This window comes from Tyto alba, unplaced genomic scaffold (genome assembly GCF_018691265.1).
Source record: "Tyto alba isolate M040663 unplaced genomic scaffold, T.alba_DEE_v4.0 Super-Scaffold_8, whole genome shotgun sequence".
Lineage (NCBI taxonomy): Eukaryota > Metazoa > Chordata > Aves > Strigiformes > Tytonidae > Tyto > Tyto alba.
The window spans coordinates 860854-884743 of NW_024881329.1; the positions used below are offsets into that span (position 1 = coordinate 860854).

Consider the following 23890-nt stretch of genomic DNA (forward strand, 5'->3'; position numbering starts at 1 on the left):
GCTAGCAAGCAGCTTTTTCAGGCTTCTGGCATGAGCCATCCCCAGAGAGCAGCAGGTTTGGCTTTCTGTTCCCCCACTTGCTGCCGGTGGGCGTCTCTGCATGCTGCTGGTTGCAGTCTGGGTGTTGTGGCTGCCACAGATTATAGGAAATAAGGCTGAAAAAACCCTTTTACAGGCCATAGCCTGGCCATACCTAAAATAATTCCTGGCATAACCTGTTTCAGGATGAGCAACAAATACAATTATCTTAATTAAAGAATTATCTAAATTAATAAACCTGGGATTCCTTGTGCTCATCACCACATCAGATCTGTCCCCATCGCTGTTCTAGACACATTTCATAGCAATCTGATTTAATTTCGTTAGCAACATCAGCAATTCCTTACATGGATGGGGTTAGACTGATGCAACCATGCCTTTTTCTGGCTGTACTTCCACAAGGGAAGGGGTACAAAAATAAAGAAGTCCATGCAAGGACCACACTGCTTTGCAGAGTTAAGGTATGTCTAACCTGCAGAGAAGTGCTGAATTGTGTAAATCAAGGTTCAGCACAGAGAGGCTCTGATGATCCGTTCCCTCTTCACTGTTGTTTTAAACCCAAGTTTCAAACTGACTCTGCTTGGGAAGGTTAGGAAATGGTTGGTGCCATGTAAGAATCTACACAATTAATGCCACACAGTTTTGCAGAGAAAAAAGAGGCTGTGCTGCATGCGCTCCAGTAGCAGGATAATTTATTCATCACAGCCCTGAAATAAGTGGATTTCAGCCAGAAGTATCAGTCCTAGGAAGAGGATATGACCTCTGCATCATTTGCAAGCTGCTTCTTGCTGGTGGGTCCTTTAGAGAGGGATGTCTTTGGCCAGAAATGTCTGGTTTTTAGGCAAAGCCTGTCTTTGTGTACGGGGGTAGCCTTGTCTCTGTTAAGGTCACGGGAGTGCAGGGCACTTAATCCAGTGAATGTCAGCAAAGCAGTTTAGGATGAATCAGGGATCTGTATGGACTGGCCCAGACCTTCAAGAGCAAATAATCTGCTAACAGTAGGGAGAGCCATCAGATGTTTGTCATGGTGGGGTCAGCTGAAGTCAGGCCTCCTGCCCGCCAATGCCCTGAGAAAGAAAGAGGGTTACACCTGGGAGCTGCAGGAGAACTTCTGCTGCTGGGTTTTGCCATTTTGGAAAAGCAGGTAGTATTTTCCTCTCCCCCAAAAGGTAGCCCTGGTAATAAATGTAAATGCCCATCCATGACACATCAGCTTTAGTATTTAAATTTGCCCCTGCTTTGCTACCAAAACACCTGCAAACCTGCTGGAACCCCGTCTGGCATAGCCAAGTCTCCAGCTGCTGGGACAAGAGCTGAGTTGGAGCAACCCGTATCCATATGGAAAGAAAACCATGCACAGCAAAGTCCAGGCTGCCAAGTGTCTTGCACGGCCTCATCATCCATCAGCTGGCTTCGTGGTTCAGAAAAGAAGTCCTCTTCTCCAGGGTGGTGGTGGTCATGGTGGTGGAGGCTTCACTCTGGGTGAGAATTTTCACAGTTCTTCTCCCCTGGTGCATGACTAGTGGAGGAAGTGAAGGAGTTCTTCCTCTCCAGAAGGATCACTCTTTGAGCCCTAAGGAAGGGGGGGAAGAGGAAGAGGGGCTGCCCCCACTTCAGGAGGCATATGGTGGATATATGAAGAGGCTTGAAAGTGAAATTGCCGTGCGTACCCAAAATTTGGGCATTACTCCTGCAGCCTCTTCCTGTTAGACCATGCACACAGCTGAGAAACTAACAGTGACGGGCTCCAGAATGTGAAACTGAGCTGAAATGTGTCTGTTCTGCTTTTAAAATCCAAACACACGCACCCCACACGCTCCCCAACCCTTTTTATCTTCAGTGTCTTAACTACTGCAAAAAGACGTCCTGTGTTTAAAGGCAGTGACCCCACCCCACTAATTAAAGACCTGGAGCACTTGGTTGGGTACTTCTCAGAGGAGATCTCTGCTGCAGGAAGGTGGAGCTCAGGTCTGTGCTTCTATAGTCTTCCCATCTACTGGAAAGAAAGTACCTGGGGAGGGGATGGATGGGGATGGAGTGACGATGGTCTCTGTGCCACCAGCTTTGTCTGTTAAAGCCTGGAGAGGGAGGATGATGCTATGGCAAAACCCAGCGCAAGTTTTAGACGTGGTGGGTTCAGTCCTTGGCTCTGCCACAGCCTTTCTACACAGCACCTCGAGCCATCGTTTCTCCATTTGTGAAACGAGGGGATGTCCGTTCTTCCTGCCGTGTGTTGGTCTGTCTGTCAGTCTTCATAAGGCATGGTCTAGGCTTGCTCTCTTCCCATCTGTACGGGCTGAGCGGTTTATCAGCGGCAGAAGATGGTGACGCTGGGGGTTGTTTTTTCTTCTCACGTGGAGCAGGAGTTGCCATCGCCTGCTGCCTTCCCTCCGTCCATTCATCCCAGCGTAAATGCTGCTTTTAATGGTAACTTCCCTGTTTTCCTTCAAGTTTCACAATGAAGGAAAATTGCTCATTTTTCCTCCATGTGACTCACAGCTCTGAGGTTTTATCACTTTCACGTCTGGAGGTGGTGGGAGGAGGAAAGCCCTTGGATAAATAACAGGGAGGCATTTCAGTTCAGTTCCATCTCGGCATGTTTTGTAACTCCCCTGTTCCTGCCACACTCTCATGCGGAGAAAATCAGTAGAGACATTTACTATATGCCAGTGAGGGTTGCAGTCATTAAAGTACAATACCAGCTCTGGGAATTCAAAACAAACTTATTTTTTTCCCACGGAGCTAAGCATCATCTTCTACCTCGGCAGCTGTCAGTCAGTCTCTCCTAATCCACTGGAAATAAATAATTTTTTTCTGAATTGGTGATTTTATCTGAATTGGCACGTGCTCCAGTTTCTTCATCCCATCTCAGCTTTTGCTTCATGAAGTCACGAGCGCTCGCAGGAGCCAGGCTTCCATGGGCGCCTCACCAGTACCACCCTGGGGACATGGTTCATCTAACCCCGTCACTTTGTGTCTCCTGATACACTGCACTTCTTTTCCTCCCGATTTAATGACTCTGGGAATGGGAATCTCTTGTTGACCTCCTTGGTGTTTCAGCCGTGGGGCTGAAGCTGTCTGCCATGGCATGAAGGTTTGCTGTCCTCCAGAACTGCCGCCTCACGTGAGCTTGGACAAGCAGGAGTCACTCCCCAGCTGTGCAGATGGTGAATTAGCGATGTCCTGCTTAAAATGCAGGATGCTGTTGAATAAGATGATGGACTTCCGTGGGCATGTCTTGGTTGTGAGATGCTTTTTAGGGTGCAGCTCTTATTTGGTGCGTACAGAGGGGAGCGCAGGATCCTGCACGGGATTTCTGTAGGGTACAGTCCTGGCTATGGATTGGACCTTCAAAGCCGGTGCTAAGCAGCATCTGAGGCAGAGCAAGCTTTTGGCAAGTGCTGAGAATGGGGTTTTAAATGTTGAATGTCCATTACACTTACAGGATCGGGATCACTGACACTTTTTGTGTCAGCAGAAATACTGACATATTTACCGTAGTGGGGTGGAAAAGTGTTCTGACATACATCTGTCTCTCTTAGTACTACATGGTGGTCTCAGCATTTATTACATAGCTATTTTATATACTTACTTTGACTGGGATAGTGGTGGTGTTGCTTTGCAGTCCCCCAGACTGTCTACTTGAGCCCCACCTCCTGTCTCATCTCATACCAGCTCTTTGGGCCAGGAGCTGTCACTGCTGTGTCTTGCTGCTGCCCAGATGGTAACGAAGTGAGGAGCGCGGGTCTGTGCTCTCGGCCACTGTGAGCCCAGGTGGGTTGTCAGTGCAGTGCCATGGTTATGGTCTTTATAACCTTGTGCATAGGCTGGTGTTAAAAAGTCAAGCTAGAAGTGAAAAAGCTGATGATGCGAGATGGGTCAGAACGGGAAGGTGACAGGAGCAGATGTTCAGCTTGGTGTAAGAGATGCAAAGGCAATGTGGCAGGACCACGTCTAGAAAACCTTCTACTAGGATCTTGATGCTTCCCTGTGAATTGCAGCCCTTCTCTTGCATCAGCTTGAAACGTGTGAAGCAGAACACCCTGTGGAAAAAGAAGAGGCATTTTGAAGGCGTTTGGATGCATTTGTACCCGGCAATGCCAGTAGCTCCAGTTGATTGCCTGGTTGGGCACTGCCCTGCTCAGCCCCAAGCTCATTCCCGTGACCAGGAATCCAGCACCTCTATCCTTCCCAAGGGAGTTGGCCTGGTCCCAAGGGTTTGCCGTGTCGCAAGGTAAATCCCCTCCCCAGCTGGAGCCTGGCCATGTGCAGCAGGTCCTTTAGCATACCCAGGGTCCTCAGGACCCTGGAGGAGTTGCTGCGGTTGGCTTTGTAGTATAGCTGCAAGGTGTTTTGCAGGTGGGATGAATGAAAGAGTGGAAAATGTTCAGAAATGAGGCTTTTTTCTTTTTTTATGAAGCTTTTTCTTTTAATGGGAGTCAGGGATGGAACAAAAGCTCTTTGTTCTCCATTGAAATTTAATGGTCTCTTTAGAGGGAGAGGGCTTTATGACAAATAAAAAGGGAAGAGGCATCTCTGAGACAAAGTGAACACATGCATTTTTGTCCCCAGTCCCTCTCCTTGCTTGAAGAGTACGCTGCACGTTCAGGGGAGAGCCCTTGGTGTACCCCACAGTCTCCTTTGCTGCTTGCCAAGCCTTGAGAGTTGCTGTGGACATCCCTGTGGCTCTCGTGATAAGAGCTCTCCAAGGGGAAAAGTATTTTTCTCCCAATTCTTGAGGATCCAGGTGAGAACAGCCATGCCAGGTCAGATCAAAGGCTTCGAAGCCAAGGGTGCTGCCTCTGGTCCTTGGAGAGTGCACAGAATGTGACCACTGAGATGGCACCTGAGATGTCTCCACATATAAAGGGGATGTGACTAGCTGTTTCTTAAGGTTTAAAGCATGAGTTGCGGCTTGAATTTGACTAAGTAGGTGTCTTTGATGGATGCAGGTGCTCAGCTCATCCGTCAGACTGGAGATGCCCTCTGCACCAGCGTAGGTAGAGGATGTGATCAGCTGGGGTGTCTGCTCAGGTGGCTGGTGATCGGCAGCAGCAAACCCCGGAGCAAATCTGTTCTGCCACCAGCAGGACCAGCTAACCTTGCACGTGTTTCCCTCCCTGCAGATGTGCCGGCGAGTATACAAAGGGATCCCGCTTCAGGTGCGAGGCCAGGTCTGGTCGCTTCTGCTGGATGTTGAGAAGATGAAGAAGGAAAATGAAGGAAAATACGAGGTACGGACTCTTCCTGGCAAAGACAACGGGAGCAAAGTGATGATGGGGCAGCTGGTGTCCTGGGGCTTCACCAGCTGGGGCAAGTCGGACCTGTGGTGGATGCAGCATCTCCATCTCCACCTGCACGGGCCGGAGGGAAACGGGGGTTCTTACAGGGATGCTTTAAGGGGCAGGGACACACATACAGCCCTTGCATCCTCCCTCACAGGGTGGTGGCACGCCGAGTGCCCTACGACATGCACTGGTGGGGGGGGGCGATGCTCTCCGTGAACCGCTGGGACTTTTGAGAAGGAAAGGCTTAAAATCAGTGAGGAGTGAAAATGCAGAGTATAAACTCCTCATCTGTGAGTGTATATCAGGCTGGGCCCTTTTAGAACATTAGCCAGCTGCTTTCCCCAATATGCTGCTTCCATTTATTCTGCTGGAAGCTGCAAGCAAAGATACTGTCGGTGTAGCTGCATCCTGAGGGCAAGATGCAGGGAAGAGGGAGGGGAGGCTGAGCAGAGGTACAGCTCGCAGCTCCCCGCTGCGGAGTAGCCACGAGTACCCTGAAGCAGGTAGGTGCTGGGTGGGGGTACCCCAGACCTCTCTGTGTGCTTGAAAATTTCCCTCCGGGTGTTTGGAAATGTCCAATAAGGTCAGAAGCCGTAAACCAGCTGGCAGTGGGTTGAGAAACCCACTTCTAAGGGGTGGTGTTAGGGCAGGTCTTGTAAGCTTGGGGGCAGATTTCTGGGCATGGGGTCCTGGCTTACAACCTAGATGTGCAGCTGGAAGTTGACTGACAGTGTCAGAAGAGCTTGGATTGAAGTGTCTTCTTTTATCTTCCATCTTCAATCTTTTTATAACTGTCTTGAAAGTTTCTATTAAAAATCAAATAAAAATAGTGTTTCTATTAAAAATCACTTATTTTCTCTGCAGATAGGAGAAAAGCCTGTCTTGCGCTGCTTCCTGCCAGAGCACTGCATGCTGCAGTCTTAGATTCTTTGGTATAAAATAAGTCATTTCTGTAGCGTGCATTGAACAAGAACCTGAGTGATGGGGCTTGCTGTATTTTGTGATTTTTTATTTCAGGCATCTCGGCTCCTTTAGGCTGCCTCTTCCACAGGCAGCGTCTGGAAGCCCTTGGTTGATAATTAACTTATTTTCCAAACTTACAGTCTAGCTTGCATCATGTACCCAGGCAAGGATCAGGGTGTTGTGGAGGCAGTTTTGTTTCAAAGGCAGGAGGCCGAGTGCTGCTTCCAGCAGGTGTTTCTAAAAATCCTTGCCTATTAAGCAGGATGATGCTGACGTTCATTATAGTTAGTGAAGCGTAGATGTTAATAGCGAGATGCTGCTGCAGGGACTTGGGGAAGGTGGGCTGGGCTCATGGCAATAAGCAGAGATAAGGAAGCTCTCCCAGCAGACAGATTCTTATCATGCTCCCTCCCTGGAAGCTGCGCAGGCAGGGAAGCAATCCAAACAAATGAAAGTCACAGGGGGTTTATCTGTGCTCTAGAGGGGTCTGCAATAAACAGGAGCTCCAGGGCTAATAGGCTTTGCTGGATGCAAACCCCCTACAAGCTCATCTTAATCTACCTCTTTTTTGGTGCCACCTGCTGCCAGTAATTAGCTCTCCCCTAATTTTCTCCAGAAGAGTCTCAGTGCAGGTCCTGGATAAAGGGGTTGGCTTTCATCAAGGGGCTATGCCTCAGCCCCAGCCCTGTGTCCTGGAGGGGCTGGTGCCACGGCCACCCCATCTCGCCTTGGGACACGAACCACGGCACAAAGGCCCCCAGCTTTTGCACGTGCCTTGAGGTTTGAGTGTGCTGCCTGGCACGTGCCAAGGGATTTGTCTTTTTTTATACCCACTACTCCCTCTGTAGAGATGTCACCTGCGCTCAGGCTGGAGGAGGAGCTGCTTTTCCAGCCACAGGGGACGCCTTGCTCTCCATGTCCGAGTTGCCTCTGGAGTGATGCAATTAGAAAGCCTGGACCAGTTGCTTCCGTAGTGCTTTATCTTATTCCAGCTGTCCTCCGAGTCCTCTCCATGCATGTCTCTGAGTCTTCCTCAGAGCCGTGGCAGCTCAGCTGTCCCTGATGCTGCAGGAGCCCGGAGGCTAGCATGGGATGTGCCATACTTGGTTTCAACATGGGTGTGATGCTCTGCCTCCCTGGGGTTTTATAGCCACAACTGAGAGAGGGCTTGAGGAGAGCTGAGAAGGCAGCATGAGAGACACGCTGGCTATGGGGCAGAGCAGAGGCATCCTGGCTTTTACCCACCACTTTGTAAAAGGTCTCTGGGATTGGACCTCCTGCTTCCCAGCCTCGGCTCTGCCGCCAGCTTGCAGGGCTCGCAGCGCTAGTGAGCTTGGCGGGGCATCTGTGGAGTCCCCAGGTTACTTAAACAAGGGAAAAAAGGAGAACAGCCCATCCTCAGCTTCTTGTTTACCATCTGCAAAAGTAATAAAGCCTCCCTAGTGCATGGGGGTGGCAAAGCGCTGTGCAACCTACCTGCTGTTCAGATGCAGTGATTTAAACACACACACACACCCCTACACCCCAAAGTAGGGTTTTTACAGTCTGTGGGAGATTTCTGTGTTGTTCTGGCAAGGAAAACAAGAGGGCCTTTAGCAGGGAAATTTGAGCTGAAGTGATCCGGTGCACATGAATAGTCGTCTTGTCTCAGGTAGTCTGCCTGCTTTATAGAGGGCAAGGAGCCATAGGATGCAGAGAGCACGGGATTTCCAGCAGGGAAATAATGTTGTTCATCAGATCTTCAGTCTGTCATCACTTTTATCCTCCCTTGTCTTGTGCAGGCAATAATTCAAAATAGCCTCTGCACTGTCGCTCCTCCATACAGCTGCTTTCAAGGCTGGAGTTAATATTCCTGAGATGCCATGACTGCCCTGAGCGTTGGCTGTGCTGGACGCTTCTGGGTGCTAGTGACCTTTTGATGTTCCCCAGAGCTGCTGTGGCCACCTCAGGAGGTCAACAGCAGCCTGGAGGCACCTTGTATCAGGCTGTGACAGGCGTTCGTAGGAGAGCAGCTGCTGGAGCAGATGATGAAGCATCTGAGCAGATGTGCTATTTTCTGTCTCCTTTGCGAGCAAGGAGAGGTCTTCACCCTGGGCTCCAGGCAAACTGGGCTTGCTGCTCATCTCCGCTACCCCTAACCTGCTGGTGGATCCCAGGCTGCCTGAAGACAGTCACAACACGTATTTTATTAGTGCAATTAACCCTTGAGATATTAAAGAAGGAGGGCATGATCACCAGCCGTGAGCTGAGATGCTTGGCTACAGCGTAATGGTCCTTGCCTGCGTGCAGAGGGCTGAACAGGGGGCTACGAGTGGGATTGCAGTGGGATTCATCCACGGAGGATCTTCAGCCTGGGACTCTGAGGGCATAATTAGTTGAGGTGGGCGTAGCTTTGGTTTGAATTTCCTTTCTTTTTTGCAGTGGACTTCAGTCTTTTATCTGTGTGACGCTGCCTTAAATGCTTAGCCAGCGTTGGGGGAACATGGGGATTCTTGGCTTTGAGTTTTGCTTTGGTTCTGGACTCTGACAGTTCCTTGAAATTTGTGCCAGTCCAAGGGAATACCACAAAGCTGCTTTTCTAGTGGAAACTCCCTAAACCTAAGATGATTCTCTTCTGCAGAGGAAGTAGTGGTTGGACATCACTTCATAGAGTCCATCGTAACGGTTTGGGCTTTATTATGAATAAGCCTCTGAAAAGCTCGGGAGCTCTGTGTGTACGTCTGTGTGTTGGTTACAGAAGTGTATTGCTCCTTAAGCACCAGCAGAGATCTTGATGCTTTATGACATCCAGACCAGGTACCACAAAGAAATGGAAATCAGGGTGGGATTCAATCGTAAAGGCTTCAGATGCTGAACACTTGAATGGAAATCAGAGTGGGATTCAATCGTAAAGGCTTCAGATGCTGAACACTTGGTATCTGCGTTGGAAGATGGGCAAAGGCTGGGTTGGCAGCTGCCACTCGTGTGCGTGTGGGGTTGTCCCCTTCTCCCCAGGCCAGCAGTGCAGGCGCGGGGCCGGGGGTTCACCCGGTCGTTGCTCCCCGCCAGGCAGCGATGGCTCCGCGCAGCTCGCAAGCTGCCACTGCTGGGGCAGGCGGCACAGCTTGGCGCTGCGTGGAGAGAGGTGGGGGCTGCGGCGGTGTCCGACCCGTCCTCTTGTCTGCCCCCCCCTCTTCCTTCCAGCAAATGAAAGAGCAAGCGAAGAGCTTTTCATCGGAAATCAAGCAGATAGATTTGGACGTTAACCGCACCTTCCGGAACCACATCATGTTTCGAGATCGCTACGGAGTGAAGTGAGTGCGGGCGGTTTCGCGTGGCTGTATGGGCGTTGGTGCTGGTGGGCGTGCGTGGGGTGAGCTGGGTGGGGTGCCCACCAGCCCCCTGGCTCAGAGCAGCTCACAGGAGAGCAGAGCCGCCTCTGCTCCACAAACCGTACGACCCACAGATGTTGGGCTGCCGATTCTCTCTTCGTACAGGTCCACACACCGGACCACGTTCAGCCCCAGTTCTTGAGACAATCATCAGCCTGTTGGGGTGCCTCGTTCCCTAGGGCGTGAGGGTTGCAGTTGCAGAGGGCTCGGTTTGGGATGGCTGGGATGACGGGGTGGGTCCGTCGGGAGCTGGGTGGGGTGGGGTTGGTGAGGTTTGACAAAGTGGCTTTGTCACTTGGATGAGTCACACGTGGCTGCCCTACAAAAACATAGAGTTTGCAAGGAAGCCTGTGCTGCGTGGCTACATGGTCACAAGTCCTTCAGGAAGGAGGGAAGGGAGAAAGGAACCTACTGACAAAATGCTGCCAGAGTTTTCCCCCAGGCTATATAACACTTGATGCCTGGGTGGTTGCAAGTCTATTAAAAACCCACCACCACTCCAAACCCTGAAGAGTGGGTGTGTTGAACACGGTGGGTGTAGGTGCATACCTGTCTCTCCAGGAGACCTGCTGGTGGAGCAGGCTGGTTCAGCCCTGCTCCACGGGGCCGCTGGTGACTCCCCCCTGAAGGAAGAGTTCCCATCCCACTTGCCCGCCAAGGTGCTTTCTGGTTCTGGGAGCCCTGCTCCTTGCAAAAGGCATAAGTACCAATTGGCTGGGTGTTTCCAGAGCCTTTGGTCTCTGTGCGTATACGTTGGTCTGCAGACGAAGCTGGAGACCTCACACTCAGGTGTTTTAATATCCTTCTTTCTCCCCAGGCAACAGGCACTCTTCCATGTCCTGTCAGCATACTCAGTTTATAACACCGTAAGTAGTAAGTTAGTCCAGTTAAAATGAATAGCATTGTGCTTTATATAAATATATATATATAAAGACTTTTTAAAACAGCTTTATATACATTTATATATGTGTATACATGTATGCTTGTGTGTGTATGTTTGTGTTACCACATTTAGCCAGTGGTAATTCCAATTTTAAGTCCCGATGCTGGTTTGTACAGACAGCTGCAAGACTGGCAGGCAGCACGAGACTCTTGGCACAGTTGTTTCATTCCCTTGTTCATTTTGTCACCTGGTAAATGACATCTGGCAGATGCGGTTTGGGCAAGTGTCAGCAAAGAACAAGGGATTGCCCTTTGGCTTTCCAGCGAGACTAGCCTCCTGGCTGAAGGTCTGTCTTGTTTCTGGCTTCTTGTCGTACACTGAATGGCATCCTTGTTGAAAACACTGATTTATTACAGCGAACCAGTCATTCTTAGCTGAAGGTCACGGGCAGAATAAGCTTAAATTAGCAGTTGAAAGAAGGGGCAGTTACCCCAGAAAGCACAGAAGATGCTCAGGGGTGTAGTCAAGGAAACAAAGACCCTGCCTTCCTCATTCCAGATAAATGCTTATCAGATTTATTTATTCTTTAATTACTTCAGTGCTCACACGGCTGAAGGAATCTAAAACAGCCTCAGAGCCGCATGCTGGTTTTCATCCCATCCCCTATTCCTTGAGGTAGCTGCAGGCACCTCTTATGTCGGGGTTTCTGTCTTTCTTGTAAGCCCCCTTTATATACCAAACAGCCCCAACTCTCAGCTTTTCTTCATGGGAGAGGTGTTCCTGCCCCCTGACCATTTTCGTGGCCCACCTCCAGAGGGGGCCAGAACACCTCTCCCATGAAGAGAAGCTGAGAGTTGGCTTTGTTCAGCCTGGGGAAGAGAAGGCTCTGTGGAGACCTTACTGTGGCCTTTCAGTGTATAAAGGGGGCTTACAGAAAGACAGAAAGACTGTTTACCAGGGGCTGTAGTGCCAGGACAAGGGGCAGCGGTCTTAAACTGAAAGAGGGTAGGTTTAGATTGGACATAAGACATTTTTTGGAATGAGGGGGGTGAGGTGCTGGCCCAGAGCAGCTGTGGGTGCCCCCTCCCTGGAAGGGTTCCAGGCCAGGTTGGACGGGGCTGGGAGCCCCCTGGGCTGGGGGAAGGGGGCCCTGCCCGGGGCAGGGGGGGGCACTGGGGGGGCTTTAAGGGCCCTTCCAACCCAAACTCCTGTGTGAGTCAGTGACATTGTAGATGCTGTAGACATACGGGAGCGGTGATTTTGGGGCATAAACGATAAAGACCTTGAAATGGGGGCAGACCTTGAACGAGGAGAGGGAAGCATCGGCAGCCTGACCTGCTGCTGCAGCTTGAGCACCGTGGTGGGGGCCTGGCGGCGTGGCAGCCCGTGTGCTCCTCTTGGCTCTTGCAGGAGGTGAGCTACTGCCAAGGGATGAGCCAGATCGCGGCCATCCTCCTGATGTACTTAAACGAAGAGGATGCGTTTTGGGCACTGGCACAGCTGCTGACCAACCAGCGGCACGCCATGCACGGTAAGGCCGGGCAGGGTGCGGGGTGGGGGGGGGCTCTTGCGGCGGGACAGAAGGCAGTTTAGGTTGGTCGATAGGCCTCCTTCCTCCTCACAGACTTGTTTCAAGTGGCTAAGGCTTAATTATGTGCCGACACAACCCCACTGCGGAGCTGGACTGCACTCATGGAGGCAGACAAGCTCATCAGAGAAAAACGTGGTTTATCGGCACTGAGCTTTCCCGCTCATTCAGTAATTAACACTTTCACAGAGGTGCTATCTTCCCTCTGGAGTGCCTTGCCCTTGGCAAACAATTAACTCAAGGTTACGAGTTTTTAACTCTCAGGGAAGTACATCCAAGAGCGTCATGTAACGCTCTGTTTTTAGCACGCCACAAGCTGCATGCCCTTGTGTTTTTATGAAGATGTAATTCCACCAAATGTGCTGTATTATTTTACTTCAAACACATTAAAGACCCTTTCATCTTACTTGTGGCTAGCAGTAATCTGTGCACGGAGGGTTATTTTACGAGTGGAGGGCTAAGCCTGATGGCTTAATAACTCCAGACAATTTTAAACGCGCGCCCTGCTAGATTACGGGGTGCTGCACAAGCTTGTGGTGTTCAGGTATCTTCAGCTTTTCTCTGAACCTCCGTAAGCACCCAGGTGTGTTCAGAGAGGGGTTGGCGCAGCCCAGGCTCAGGCAGTGGGGGTGGCGAGGGGGTCTGCTCTGCGGGGGGGGGAGCAGAGGGTGCCGTGGCCCATGGGGACGGGGTGAAGGGCCCCGGGAGGGATGCTGCGGTCCGGCCGACTTCAGCAGGCGATGGGTTTCTAGAAAATCAGTCTGCCCCCGTCACTGCTCCAGAGCTTTGCTGATTATTTTTTTTATTCCTCTCATCTTTTCTCATTAAGGTTTTTTCATTCCTGGATTCCCGAAGCTGCAGAGATTCCAAGCTCACCACGAGCAGATTTTAAGCAAACTGTTTCCCAAACTGAAGAAGCACATGGTATCTCTTTGCTCTCAATCTCCCCTTACTGACACCACGTTTTAATGCTGAAGCAATTAGCGTAATGTTCTGCCAAATAGATGCACAACCGAACGCGTTTCTAACCACATAAGACTGCTTCAGCTGCAAAGAGGCAAGCGTTTATTAGATGGGGTGCCTGAATGTTGCTGAGGTGAATGGTTACCATTTGCTTGCTGGTCATCATTAGCGAAGGGACTGCTGAAATCTAAAGGCTTCCTTAGGAAAGCGAGGCAGGAAGGCTCCCAGCGCCTGCAACAAAAGGCTCTGTTGCATACAGCAGCAAGGCTGGGCTCTGTTCTTCCACCAGCTGCAGAGCCCAAAGGGTGATGCTGGACTGTCTGGAGTCTTAATTCAATAATCATTAGCCCCAAGTGTTTGCATTCAACAGCTTTGCTGCTGTTTAAAGGCAGGAGGTGCGTAAGATTTGCAATGTGTTTTGTTGCTTGGGCCCGTCCAGTTTTTCTCTCTAGCAGATGGTACGAGCCCATTTGGTGGCTGGAGAAGCATCTGCAGGATGCATCCACTGCAGTCTAACATCTAGGCAACTATTTTGCAACACCTGCTGCCTTTTTTGTTGCCCTTTGTCCCCTCTTGCATTTGCTGTGGACAGTTGGTATTCTGCGGCCAAACTCCTAGAGGCTTCTGACGCTCCCAAGGGGCTCCCTGGCTCGGCTCCAGGAAAAGCTGTTTATATTGCCATCATCTGCAACAGCTCTTGCCTCATGCTGCAAATGAGCCAGTCCCAACTGTAAAAGTGAAACAGAGCCGGGACAGGTTTGCACTTAATTATGGGGTGGGGAGCGGGAGAACCTGTGCGGGGAGGATGGGAATAACTTTCTGAAAGCTGCTGGTGTCTCCTGGCTCCTGAAGTCTCCCCCGGCTCGCAGGTGCCCAGCACCAGCCGAAAGCACAGACTGGCGCTGGCAATCAAACCCATGGGCTTGTTTCTCTTCCCATCCCCACCACTTTGCAGCAGCGGCCACATTGACATTGTGCGTGTGCTGGGTGCTGTGCGTGTGCAGGGTGCTGTGCGTGTGCAGGGTGCATGTGCAGGGTGCTGTGCATGCCAGCACTGGCTGTGCCACACCGTCAGCCATGCCAGAAAAAGCAAAGCTGTGTGCAAGCGCTGCACCAGGCACCAGACAAGGATGGAAAAGTGAGAGACCAGGGTGCTGCTGGTGGGGTTTTTAAGAGTTTTTTGCAGCCTGTCAGGCTGTCCTGCTCCTGCAGCAGCCAGGCCGTGCAAATGAGGTAGTGCTAGCAAAGCTAGCTTGGCTGTGCACGTTTGGATTTACCTGTGGGATACTTGGGGTTAATAATTTTTGTGGTGCTCAGAGATGCTCACAGGGGAATTACTGTGGAAACAAAACCGGTGCTCTGCAAGGAGCCTGTGGTTTGGCTTCCAGGAAGGTTTTTGTAAATGCCTGGTGTAGATATTAGGCCAGAAAAGCTTCTAGAAATCCCTCTCCAAAGTTGTGACCGAGTCAGGTTCGATTAATAGCTTGGGCAAAGCCCAAAGCAGGGCTTCAACGTTATGGTTTAAAGCAGGGGCTTTGCTGGGAGACAATCCCCAGCCAGACCCTGCACCAGACCCCAGGGTTTGCAAACCGCCCAGCCAACCTCCCCGAAAGCCCAGGAGCTGCTGGAACCGCCGGCAGCCAGCCTGGTGACGCGCCGGTCTCTCTTTGCTGTCTCCTCCTAGGACAAGGAGCAGATGACTACGGGGATTTACACGACCAAGTGGTTCCTGCAGTGTTTCATCGACAGGGTGAGGATGCTCCTCCGGTTGCTTGCTGCTTGCGTGCACGGTTAATCCAGCCGCTTTTTTGAAAAAGTATTGCAATTTGAAGAAGGTGTTAATATTTTATAAGGCGGGATGTTATGCACACTCTGGTAAGGCAAAAAAAAAGTTAATCAGGGAGAAGCTAAAAATAACTGCATGTCACTGGTGACAAGCTAATTCCTGCTGCTTCATCACAAGCGGTCGCTGGGAGATGGCTCAGCAGCAGCAGTATATATAAGCTTCAAAGTCAGGAGGGATCTTTCTCTTGCCCACTGGCACCGCTGCAAAGGCAATTAACTTCCCTTTGGCTTCGGAAACAACATGGGGAGAAGAGGAGCTGAAGGCACAAGCCTCAACAAATAGCACTGCAGCAGCTGCTGGCAGAGGGGCAGTCTGGGCACTGGAGACACATGAAAGCGTGAGAAAATTACCCTGATTTGTCCAGAGCTAATTTGCCAGGCCCGAGCCAAGACTATTCTACTTTTAAGGGCAGTGTTGTGCCTGCACACTTGAAGACAAGGTCCAGACTTGCTAAAGTTTAGGACACCTGTGTGTCTCCAGTCTTAATTTTCTGTTGGGGGTCGCCTGTAAAGCAGCAGATGACCCCGCTCCCCCGGAGAGGGAACTCCCTGTTCTGCAGTTCTCACTAAAAGCTGTATACAGTGCAAAATCCCTTTAGCTGCAGTAAGGGGGTAAAAGAGCTGCAGCAGCCAGTCCTGACAAACCAGAGAGTAAGCGCAACATCCTAGATTTGAATTTAAATGTCACAGTAGGACTAGCATTAACTTCTGTGTTGGTGAGATGCCTTAAATCTGTTGCTGGGAGATGGTGGGCTGCTCCGTCATTATGGATATCATTTCACTCCTCTTTGTCAGATTGGGTCCGGGTGCAAATGAAAACCTCTTGCAAAAGTTTTTCTAGCAGGCAGAAATAAGCCTGTATATAAGGAAGACCACTTCTCTGGATGCCAAAGGAGTGATTTTTTTTTAATGCTTAGTGAAGCACCATTGGGCCTTCAGCCCTATCCCGTAAATAGTGGGGGAAAAAAAAAAAAAAAAGGTAAATAAATAAATTTTGGTGGATACAGGAGAGTGGTTTTATGTGCTTGCAAGGCTGAAAGATGGTGATACTCCCTCCAGGGTAGGGGAATCTGTGTAGTAGCATGCCTGTGCAGAAAGTTTATCCTTTTTCTGCATTTGCAGCCAGGTTTTAAGTACTTCCCTGGCCACCCAAGGGTATTAGCTTTAAGGCAAACCCATAGATGATAAAATAGGTTTTTGTTATAGATGAATCTTGGGCACCCAATGCCTTTCCCTGGCGTGTGTTTTGGTGTGAGGGGGCGTAGTGATGCCACCGGCCTCCGTATCATCATCCCATCCATCGGTGCTCCCAGGTGTGGTGCTAACGAGCTGTTCTTTCCGTTTGCGTGTTTGGCACAGACCCCCTTCACCCTCACCTTGCGGCTGTGGGACATCTACATCCTGGAAGGCGAGCGGGTACTGACGGCCATGGCTTACACCATCCTCAAACTGCACAAAAGTAAGGTCCCAGCCGAGCACGTCCCGTATGGCAGAGGTGGCCCTGTGCTGGGCCACCCTTGTGCTGCCTCTGCCCGCCTGCTCGGTGCCCCAGGAGGCACAGTCCCGTGCTGATGCTCCGGGGAGGAGATGAGATGCTGCGAGGGTTGTAAGGCTGCCCCCAGCACACAGCAAACCTCACCTGAAACACTCCCGGCTGCCTCTTTCTGCGCCCCACAGCTTTTACAACGGGCTTTTAGGGGCAATACAGGCAGCAACCCGCCTGTCTGCAAAGCTCTGTGTGGCAGTTCAGCTGAAAAGGCTGTGGAGGGAGGAATAAATCCATTAATATACTTCTAAAAGGACCAAAAAGCTGTTTTTCTTATTAAGGCAGTGATGTTTCTAGCTCAAGATCTTCGGGACTTTGAACCTCTCTGCTCCCAGCTTTGCCGCCCTGTTAGGTCTTTGATCTGGGACAGGAGTGATGCTGATAGTGCACGTTGGGAACCTTTGGGCCAGTGGAATTTACGGGACTGCATGTGTTGGCTTCTGCAAACGGCCACCCTGCTCTTCCTTCATTTGAGTGAAGGAGAGGCTATCCAGAAATACAGCTTCAAGCATCCCGTTTGTTTGCAAGGACTGGGAAACTGGCAGGCAGGCAGAAGTTTCATCCTGGCTGTGAAATCATCTCCCCTCCCTGAGGAATGTGTGGTGCGGATCGGCGTTCCTGCCTGCATCCCGTCCCTGCCCGCGTCCCTGGCGTGGGGCAGCATCCCTGCCTGTGTCCCTGGTGTGGGGCAGTGTCCCTGCCCATGTCCCTGGCGTGGGGCAGCGTCCCTGGTGTGGGGCAGCATCCCTGCCTGTGTCCCTGGCGTGGGGCAGCATCCTTGGCGTGGGGCAGCATCCCTGCCCACATCCCTGGCGTGGGGCAGCGTCCCTGCCCGCGTCCCTGGCGTGGGGCAGCGTCCCTGCCCGCGTCCCTGGCGTGGGGCAGCGTCCCTGCCCGCGTCCCTGGTGTGGGGCAGCGTCCCTGCCTGTGTCCCTGGCGTGGGGCAGCATCCCTGGCGTGGGGGCAGCGTCCCTGCCTGCTGGCTGCTGCAGGTTGGCCTCCCTGGCTGGCGACGGCGGCTTCCAGCAGTGGCTGTTCACTCTGGTGCTCAGGGTCCATCTCACGGAGCTTTTCCTCCTCCTAGAGGTATTGGTGAGAACTTCCAGAAATGGCCCAAAACACGCACCCCGGTCATCACAGGTCCCAGCCCCAGCGTTGTCCTGCCATTGCTGAGCTACTTCCCAGAGCTGGCATGAATATATAAATGTACCAACAGCCCTGAACAACAGTGGGAGGGTGGGAGAGAGGCAAAAGCATTCCAACTGTCCCACCCCGCAGCGGGAGCGGCAGCCGAATCCCAGATAAAACCAAAGCAGTGCAACCCCCGCTCATGCCACCCTGCAATTTGGCCGTGCCGCTGGCATCACTCCTTTCTCCTGTCCCCCAGAGCGCTTGCTGAAGATGACACTGGAAGATTTACGGGAGTTCCTGCAGGAGAAAATCGCCGCTTCCCTGCAGTACGAGGATGATGCCGTCATCGAGCAACTGCAGGTGTCGATGACGGAACTGCGCAAGATGAAATTTGACCTCCCCCCGCCAGGTGGGTAGAGGGGAGGGCGGGCAGCCCGGCGGGAGTGGCCGGTGGTACCCGTGGCCCCTGGGGACCGGAGCATCCCTCTGGCGTGGCTGGCAGCCAGGGCTGGCACTGCCTAGGTGCAGCGTCTGCCTTCCCCGCAGCGGGGGGGGTGCTGGCTGCAAAAACGAACCCATGCACGCGGTTTGGGGTTTATTTTGTTTTCTCTCCTTCCAATGCAGCGAAGCCTGAGGAGTTCCCGCGGAAACCCCTGGGCCTGGAGCTCTCCCTCAACCCAGTAACCGTGAAAGGCAACGTGGCAGCCAACAGCCAGAATGGCCAGGTGGGCGAGCACCCCCCAGACAGGGACCCCCAGCCCCACAGAGCTCCCGGGGCACCGGGAGGAACGGTGGCGGTGGAGGCAAGGACTCCCACCCTCCGGGGCAGTGAAGCAGCTGAAGCGATGGACGTCCACCTGAATCCTCCTGGCAGGGGGCCGTCAGGAGATGAGGCTCAGGCAGTGGCCCCCGGGGACGGGCAACCGCTGCCTCTTCTGAAGGCAAGCGAGGTGCAGGCCCACCAGCCCCTCCTGCCCGCGGCCCTGCCTCCGGAGCAGCCTCTTCTCCCTCCCAGCCGTGACACGGCGGACCACGGGCCGGGCTCCCTCCCTGCCCTGGCCGAGCACACGTCCTTGGACTCCTCCCTCCAAAACACCCCGAGCCCTCCCGACTCGAGCACCGCTGAGCTTTCAGCTACAGACCACACGGTACGGCAGCCAAATCCTGCTGCCCCGCCGGCGGGCGCGCGAGCATCGTCCTTCCGCGAGGCGAAGGCGCTCGGGGCGCTCCCTCATCATCCTCCGGGGAGCTGGCAGCGGCCCCGGGGCACGCCGTACGGGGAGGAGGAGGCGGCCGGGGCGCGCTGCGGCGCGGAGCTGCCGGACGAAACGGACTGGAAGCGCTTGGCATCCAAAGCAGCGTCCACGGGGGAGCTGGCCGGCACGCCGCGGAACGGGCCGGGGGCGGGCAGCAGCGTGCCCGTGTTATGCGGCGGCGGCGGTGGCGGTGGGCCGGGGGTGACGGGGAACAGCCCCTACACCCTTATCAAAACCACCACTCCCCGCCAGCTGGCCCACGCGACGGAGCGGGACCTCTCGAACAGGAGGCAGGTGGCAGCGCCCCTGCCCGCCGCCTCCGCGCCGCCGCCGCCGCCTCTTGTGCTGGACCCGGAGGAGGTCGATGCCCAAAAAAGCCTCCAGAAACCATTAAACGCACTGAAAGCCCCACCGCCCCCGCTGAGCCCCAAACCAAAATTACCGCCACAGGTCGCCAAATCCCACTCGGAGAACAGTTTCCTTTCGGGCTCTCCGCCCCCGGCCAAGCTGCCCAAGTCGGTGACCTTCTAGTGGGGATGGGAGGAGGTGAGGGAGAGGAAGCGGGTGCTGCAGCAGCACCCTGGCCCTGTTTTCAGGACAGACACCCCCCCTTCAGCAGGGCTGTGTCGGGGTGACAGCACAACAGCCACCGCCTGCCAAGCTGTGCTTTGGTACAAGCGCCCAGCGAGGGGATGGAGTGGTGGCCGCCCGAGCCAGGAAGCACCAGCAAATTGGGTTTGCATCTCTCCTACGGACAAATTGGAAAGCGCTTTCGTTTTTGCGTTCCTCGAAGCTCCCCGAGCCTCGGCGCGTGCGTGGGGAGAGGCGGGGCTGGTGAATGTGTTGCATGTTTTCTTCTGCTCCTGCCCGCCGTGGGGACCCGTAGCTGCGGGCGCGGGTGCGAGGCATAGGGGTCCCAAAAGCTTTCTTTACGATGTCTGATCAGCGCAGCCGGCGGCATTGCTTTCAAAAGCTTTCGTAGCAATAGATCTTGGTTTCTTTTCCCAGCGCTGGAGGCGGCAGCACTTTGGGGCAGGGCCGTGGGGTTCTGCTGCCTGCTTGGGGCCTTTCCGTTGGCTGAACAGGAGAAGCGGCTGCTGCCTCAGGAAACCTCCTGCCTTCGCTAGCGAGCGGCTGGAGTGGTGATGGTGTCCAATCGCGGCGCCCGAGCCGAAGCCCACTTTTACTTTGAGCAAGTTAAGCGCCAGGGTGGAAATGGCACAGGGGCTGGGGAAGGGGAGCACATCGCCCAGAACCTCATCTCGGCCCTTCTGGGTTAGCCCACCCAGAAATCAACAGCTAAGAAAAGCAACCTGAGGTTTGGAAGATGCTGCTGGCGAGCATCCGGGTCACCACAGCCCACTGCTGAGGAGCTAAAGCAGTGGCTGCCCACTCGTGCACCAAGTCCCGGTGCCCTGGCCCTCCCCTCCCCGTCCCGGGATGTCGCTGCTGCACAGCCCAAACTGTTGGCTGAAGGTGTGCAGGGACGCGGGGGCAGCTCGCCCCGCTGAAAGAGCTGGGCCAAACTCCTGTTCCCTGTAGAAGGGGCTTCATCAGGGAGGAGGTTCAGTGGAAGCAGGAGGAGATAAACCAGTCCAGGTGTGCTGGATTTGGCTCAGCTGTCCGGAAGGGGTGGCTGCAGATGCCACCCGAGGTGGGGCTGCGGGTGGGCGTCCCGTCCTTCAGTGGAGACCCTGGGCAAAAGCTCCTTTACAGCCCGAGCAGGCTTTGAAAACTGATTTTTATCTGGCTGCTTCGGCAGCGTACCCTACCTGCAGCCTACCCGGAAGCCCAGCAGGAAACTTCCACTAAGTTACTTTGCGGGGTCTTATCAGGTGGTTTGTTTCCTGGTGTGCGTGGGGTGGTTGATCTTAGCAGCAGGGAGAGCGTCGGAGGGAGCACCCCGTCTGTTTGCATGTAGCCAGCCACACCACAGCACCCTCAGCTTCTGCCGCAAACCCTGCTCCGACGGAGACCCCGGCTTCTGCTGAGTCTCCAACCTTCCCTCTCCCTCTGCAAAGCCGCGATAATGCCATTAGCTACCTCGCAGGGGCGGTGTGGGGAGCCACGAGTTGCTCTTTGAGGCCAAGTGCTGTATGAATGTTCAGTATTTGTGTTTTGAGACACCACGGGTCTTTTTCTAGGACAATGGTGCTTGAATTGGTTTTAATTTACAGTATGTTTTTTTTTTTTTTTCAGTAACCGTGCCATGGTTAAACGTGTCTGTGTGTTAAAATACCTGGGCAGTATTTCAGGACAGGTATCAGTTGCCTTTTGCTAGCAGCCCCCCGGCCTCTGGAGCTGGCCAGGAAGCAGTGAGACACGGCTGAGGGCTGGTGGTCACCCCCTTGCCTGGGTTTCTGTAGCTTGGGGGTTTGTCCTCTCCTTGAAGCGCACATAGGACTCCTGCTAACGCATCTATTTGGCTCATGCATGCAAGACCTGAGACCTCTTTCCCCTCATTTTGACCATTCCCCCCCCCCCCCCCCCCATTTCAAGCATGCAGCCTTTGCACATGGTGTTGCGTGTGCGCCCAGGCTCCTCACCCAGCACGTCCCTGGGCTGTTTTGCAGTATTCACATTCTCAAAGGTGGTTTGCTCTAATTTTGGAGACCCAGCAAATGCCCACTACCCATTGCATGACATTTAGTGCCTGTTCAACAAGAATTTGGGGGGCGGGGGGGAAAGGGGAGGAGGGGGTTCCTCCCCTCCAAGCCCTAACAGGCATGAGCAGCAAGGTCCTTGGCCACCACCGAGCCTGGGGGAAGCCACCAGCTGGCTTCAGCGTCCTCTGGCGCGGGCAGACACGGGCTCCCTGTGTCCCACCAGCGTGCTTCTTGCTGGGAAGGTCTCCGACCTAAACCACTTGCCCCCCTGCCTCAGCCCCTCAGCAAAAGCCACCCTCGCCCCAAGCAAACTCAGGAAAGCCGCTCCCGCCACCATTGCCCTCGCGTGACTCTCACCTTCCTGCCCTCCCTCTACTTCTAAAGACCAACGTTGTGGGTTTGGGGGTTGTTTTGGGTTTTTTTTTTTTTTTTTTTTTTGTTTGTTTTTTTTTATTTTGGTTTGTAATTGAGCACTTTGAGCGGCTGTGGCACCGGCGGGCATCAGGAGCCACGGGCCGGCGCTGGGGACCAGCTCCCGCCTGGGACAGCGGGTGAGGTCGGGGGCTCTTGGCTGTGCACTTCAAGAGCCTGGCTGCCATCTGCTTCTCTTTTTACTTGCTATTCTTGTTTACAGCGTGAAACGCTTCCTCCGTGACTCTTTCTAATGTATTATAATTATTACTTTTAAAAATACATTTTTATGTCTGTGCTTTTTTATTTTTTTTTTTCTTTTCCCTTTTGTTTTTCTGTGGGTTTTTTGTAAGAAAGTTTTTTTGGGGGGAAAAAAAAAAAAAAAAAAAAAGTCATTCCTTTTTACGCTGATCCAGACTGTCCAGAGTATTTGATGCTGTTTTACATGGTTGTAATGGTAACCGTTAAAGAAGTTGAGCATAAAATCGGGCTCCGCGAGGTTTCTTATGGCAGCAGATGCGGCAGCAAGACCTTCTCCCGCCGGCTTTTAGCTTCTTTCACCCGGTGCGCTTCAGCTGAAGCCGGTCAGGCCGCTCCCGTCTCCTCCCTGGTTTTCTACCGCAGTTAAATCCAGGCAGCCCCAGCAGCAGTGGAAAGAAAACGGCTCCTTCCTACACAGCGCCGTCCTCTCCCAGCTCGCCGAGCCAAGGGCCCCCTGCACATCCCCGCCGACACGCGGCCGGGCGCCGGCAGCCCGCTCCAGCTTCCCGTTTCGGCCGAGGTTGCAGGTTTGGGGGTTGTTTTCCTGCCCCCCCCCTCCCCGGGCAGCGCTGGGAGAGCCGGACAGGCCAGGGAGTGGGTGGACGCAGGTCCTTGGGTGGGAGTGGGTGGGTGGGTGCGACACCGCGTGAGTCAGGGCTGAGTCATGCTCACGCCAGGCGCGGGGAACATGCGCGGGTGCCGCTCGGGGCTGGGAATGGCATTTAAAAATCTGTGCGTGAGCAGCACCTCTGACACACCCCATTTTCCCTGTGCTTAGATGCCCACGGTGCTGCTGGCTTTGAGGGGTTAAATTTGGGCAGTATTCTGGTTTCCCCTAAGAGAAAGCTGCCGTTTGGTACTTCAGCAACACGGTTAAGGGTGAAGGCAGGGTCAGCTGTCCAGCAGAGCAGCACGGAGGGCACAAAGACCAGCAGCAAAACGGAGGGGCCAGGATTAGCTAACCGCCACCCCAGGATTTAAGGGCAGTGCAGGAAATGGGGCATCCCCCGGTGGGCTGGTATTCCTGCTTCTAACAGGGCTCTGCCTCACCTCAAAGAGGTCAAACAGGAACAAAAAGAGCTCCTGCGCTGTTCTCCAGCGTCCTGGTTAGCTCATTTATATTAACTGGTTCAAAGCTGGTCTGCAACCCTGTGAAAAAAAAAAAAAAAAAAAAAAGCCAGCACCAGCAAGCACCACAGTGGAGCAGCAGTGCGGCGAGGCTGCAGCTCTGGGCACACCTCCCGTGTCGTTTCACGCTGGATGCCAGCCCAGGGATGCTCCACCGCGACATCCCGGGGGCTGGAGTGAAGCAAACGTCGGCCTTGCCGTGTTTCCAGGTGCCCACGAGCAGCCCAGTGGCACAAGCTGCTCTGTGCCACCTCCTGGCCAACAGCCCCGGTGAACCTGTGGGCTTTCTGGTGGCACCGAGGAAGCAGAGAGTTGGGAGGGGGTTTGAGCAGCTGCAGCAGTTACCTACTTGAAGGGCATCACAGGGTTGAGGATATGGCATTTATCCGATTGCTGGGAGAGCTTCAGCTCCGCGCTGCCAAGGAGGGAGCAGAAGTGTCCAGAAGGGCAGGGTTTCCCCCCCGGGGGAAGCTGACTCACGCTAGATTTAAGGGACGTGGCAGGCAGAGTCCTGTTCCTCTCTGAAACAGCCTCGGTTCGCTTGGTCATGGGGAAAAAAAAGAAACGGAGTAAGACATTGCTTACTGGCAGCCCTGGGCCCCGCGCCCCAC

General features: G+C 53.5%; 1 protein-coding gene across 7 annotated transcripts in view; it reads left to right on the top strand.

Moving 5' to 3' along the window:
- LOC116964297 (USP6 N-terminal-like protein) overlaps positions 1-22375 on the top strand; it is an 89853-nt gene extending 67478 nt beyond the window's left edge. For all 7 annotated transcript variants that reach the window (XM_042785687.1, XM_033003434.2, XM_042785688.1 and 4 more), the window contains 9 exons: positions 5166-5273; positions 9474-9583; positions 10479-10527; positions 11955-12075; positions 12962-13056; positions 14780-14845; positions 16300-16399; positions 17874-18026; positions 18242-22375. In XM_042785687.1, coding sequence (XP_042641621.1) covers positions 5166-5273; positions 9474-9583; positions 10479-10527; positions 11955-12075; positions 12962-13056; positions 14780-14845; positions 16300-16399; positions 17874-18026; positions 18242-19404 — 1965 coding nt within the window. In that variant the 3' untranslated portion in view covers positions 19405-22375. The remainder of the gene's footprint in view (positions 1-5165; positions 5274-9473; positions 9584-10478; positions 10528-11954; positions 12076-12961; positions 13057-14779; positions 14846-16299; positions 16400-17873; positions 18027-18241) is intronic.
- Positions 22376-23890: the final 1515 nt, after the last annotated feature.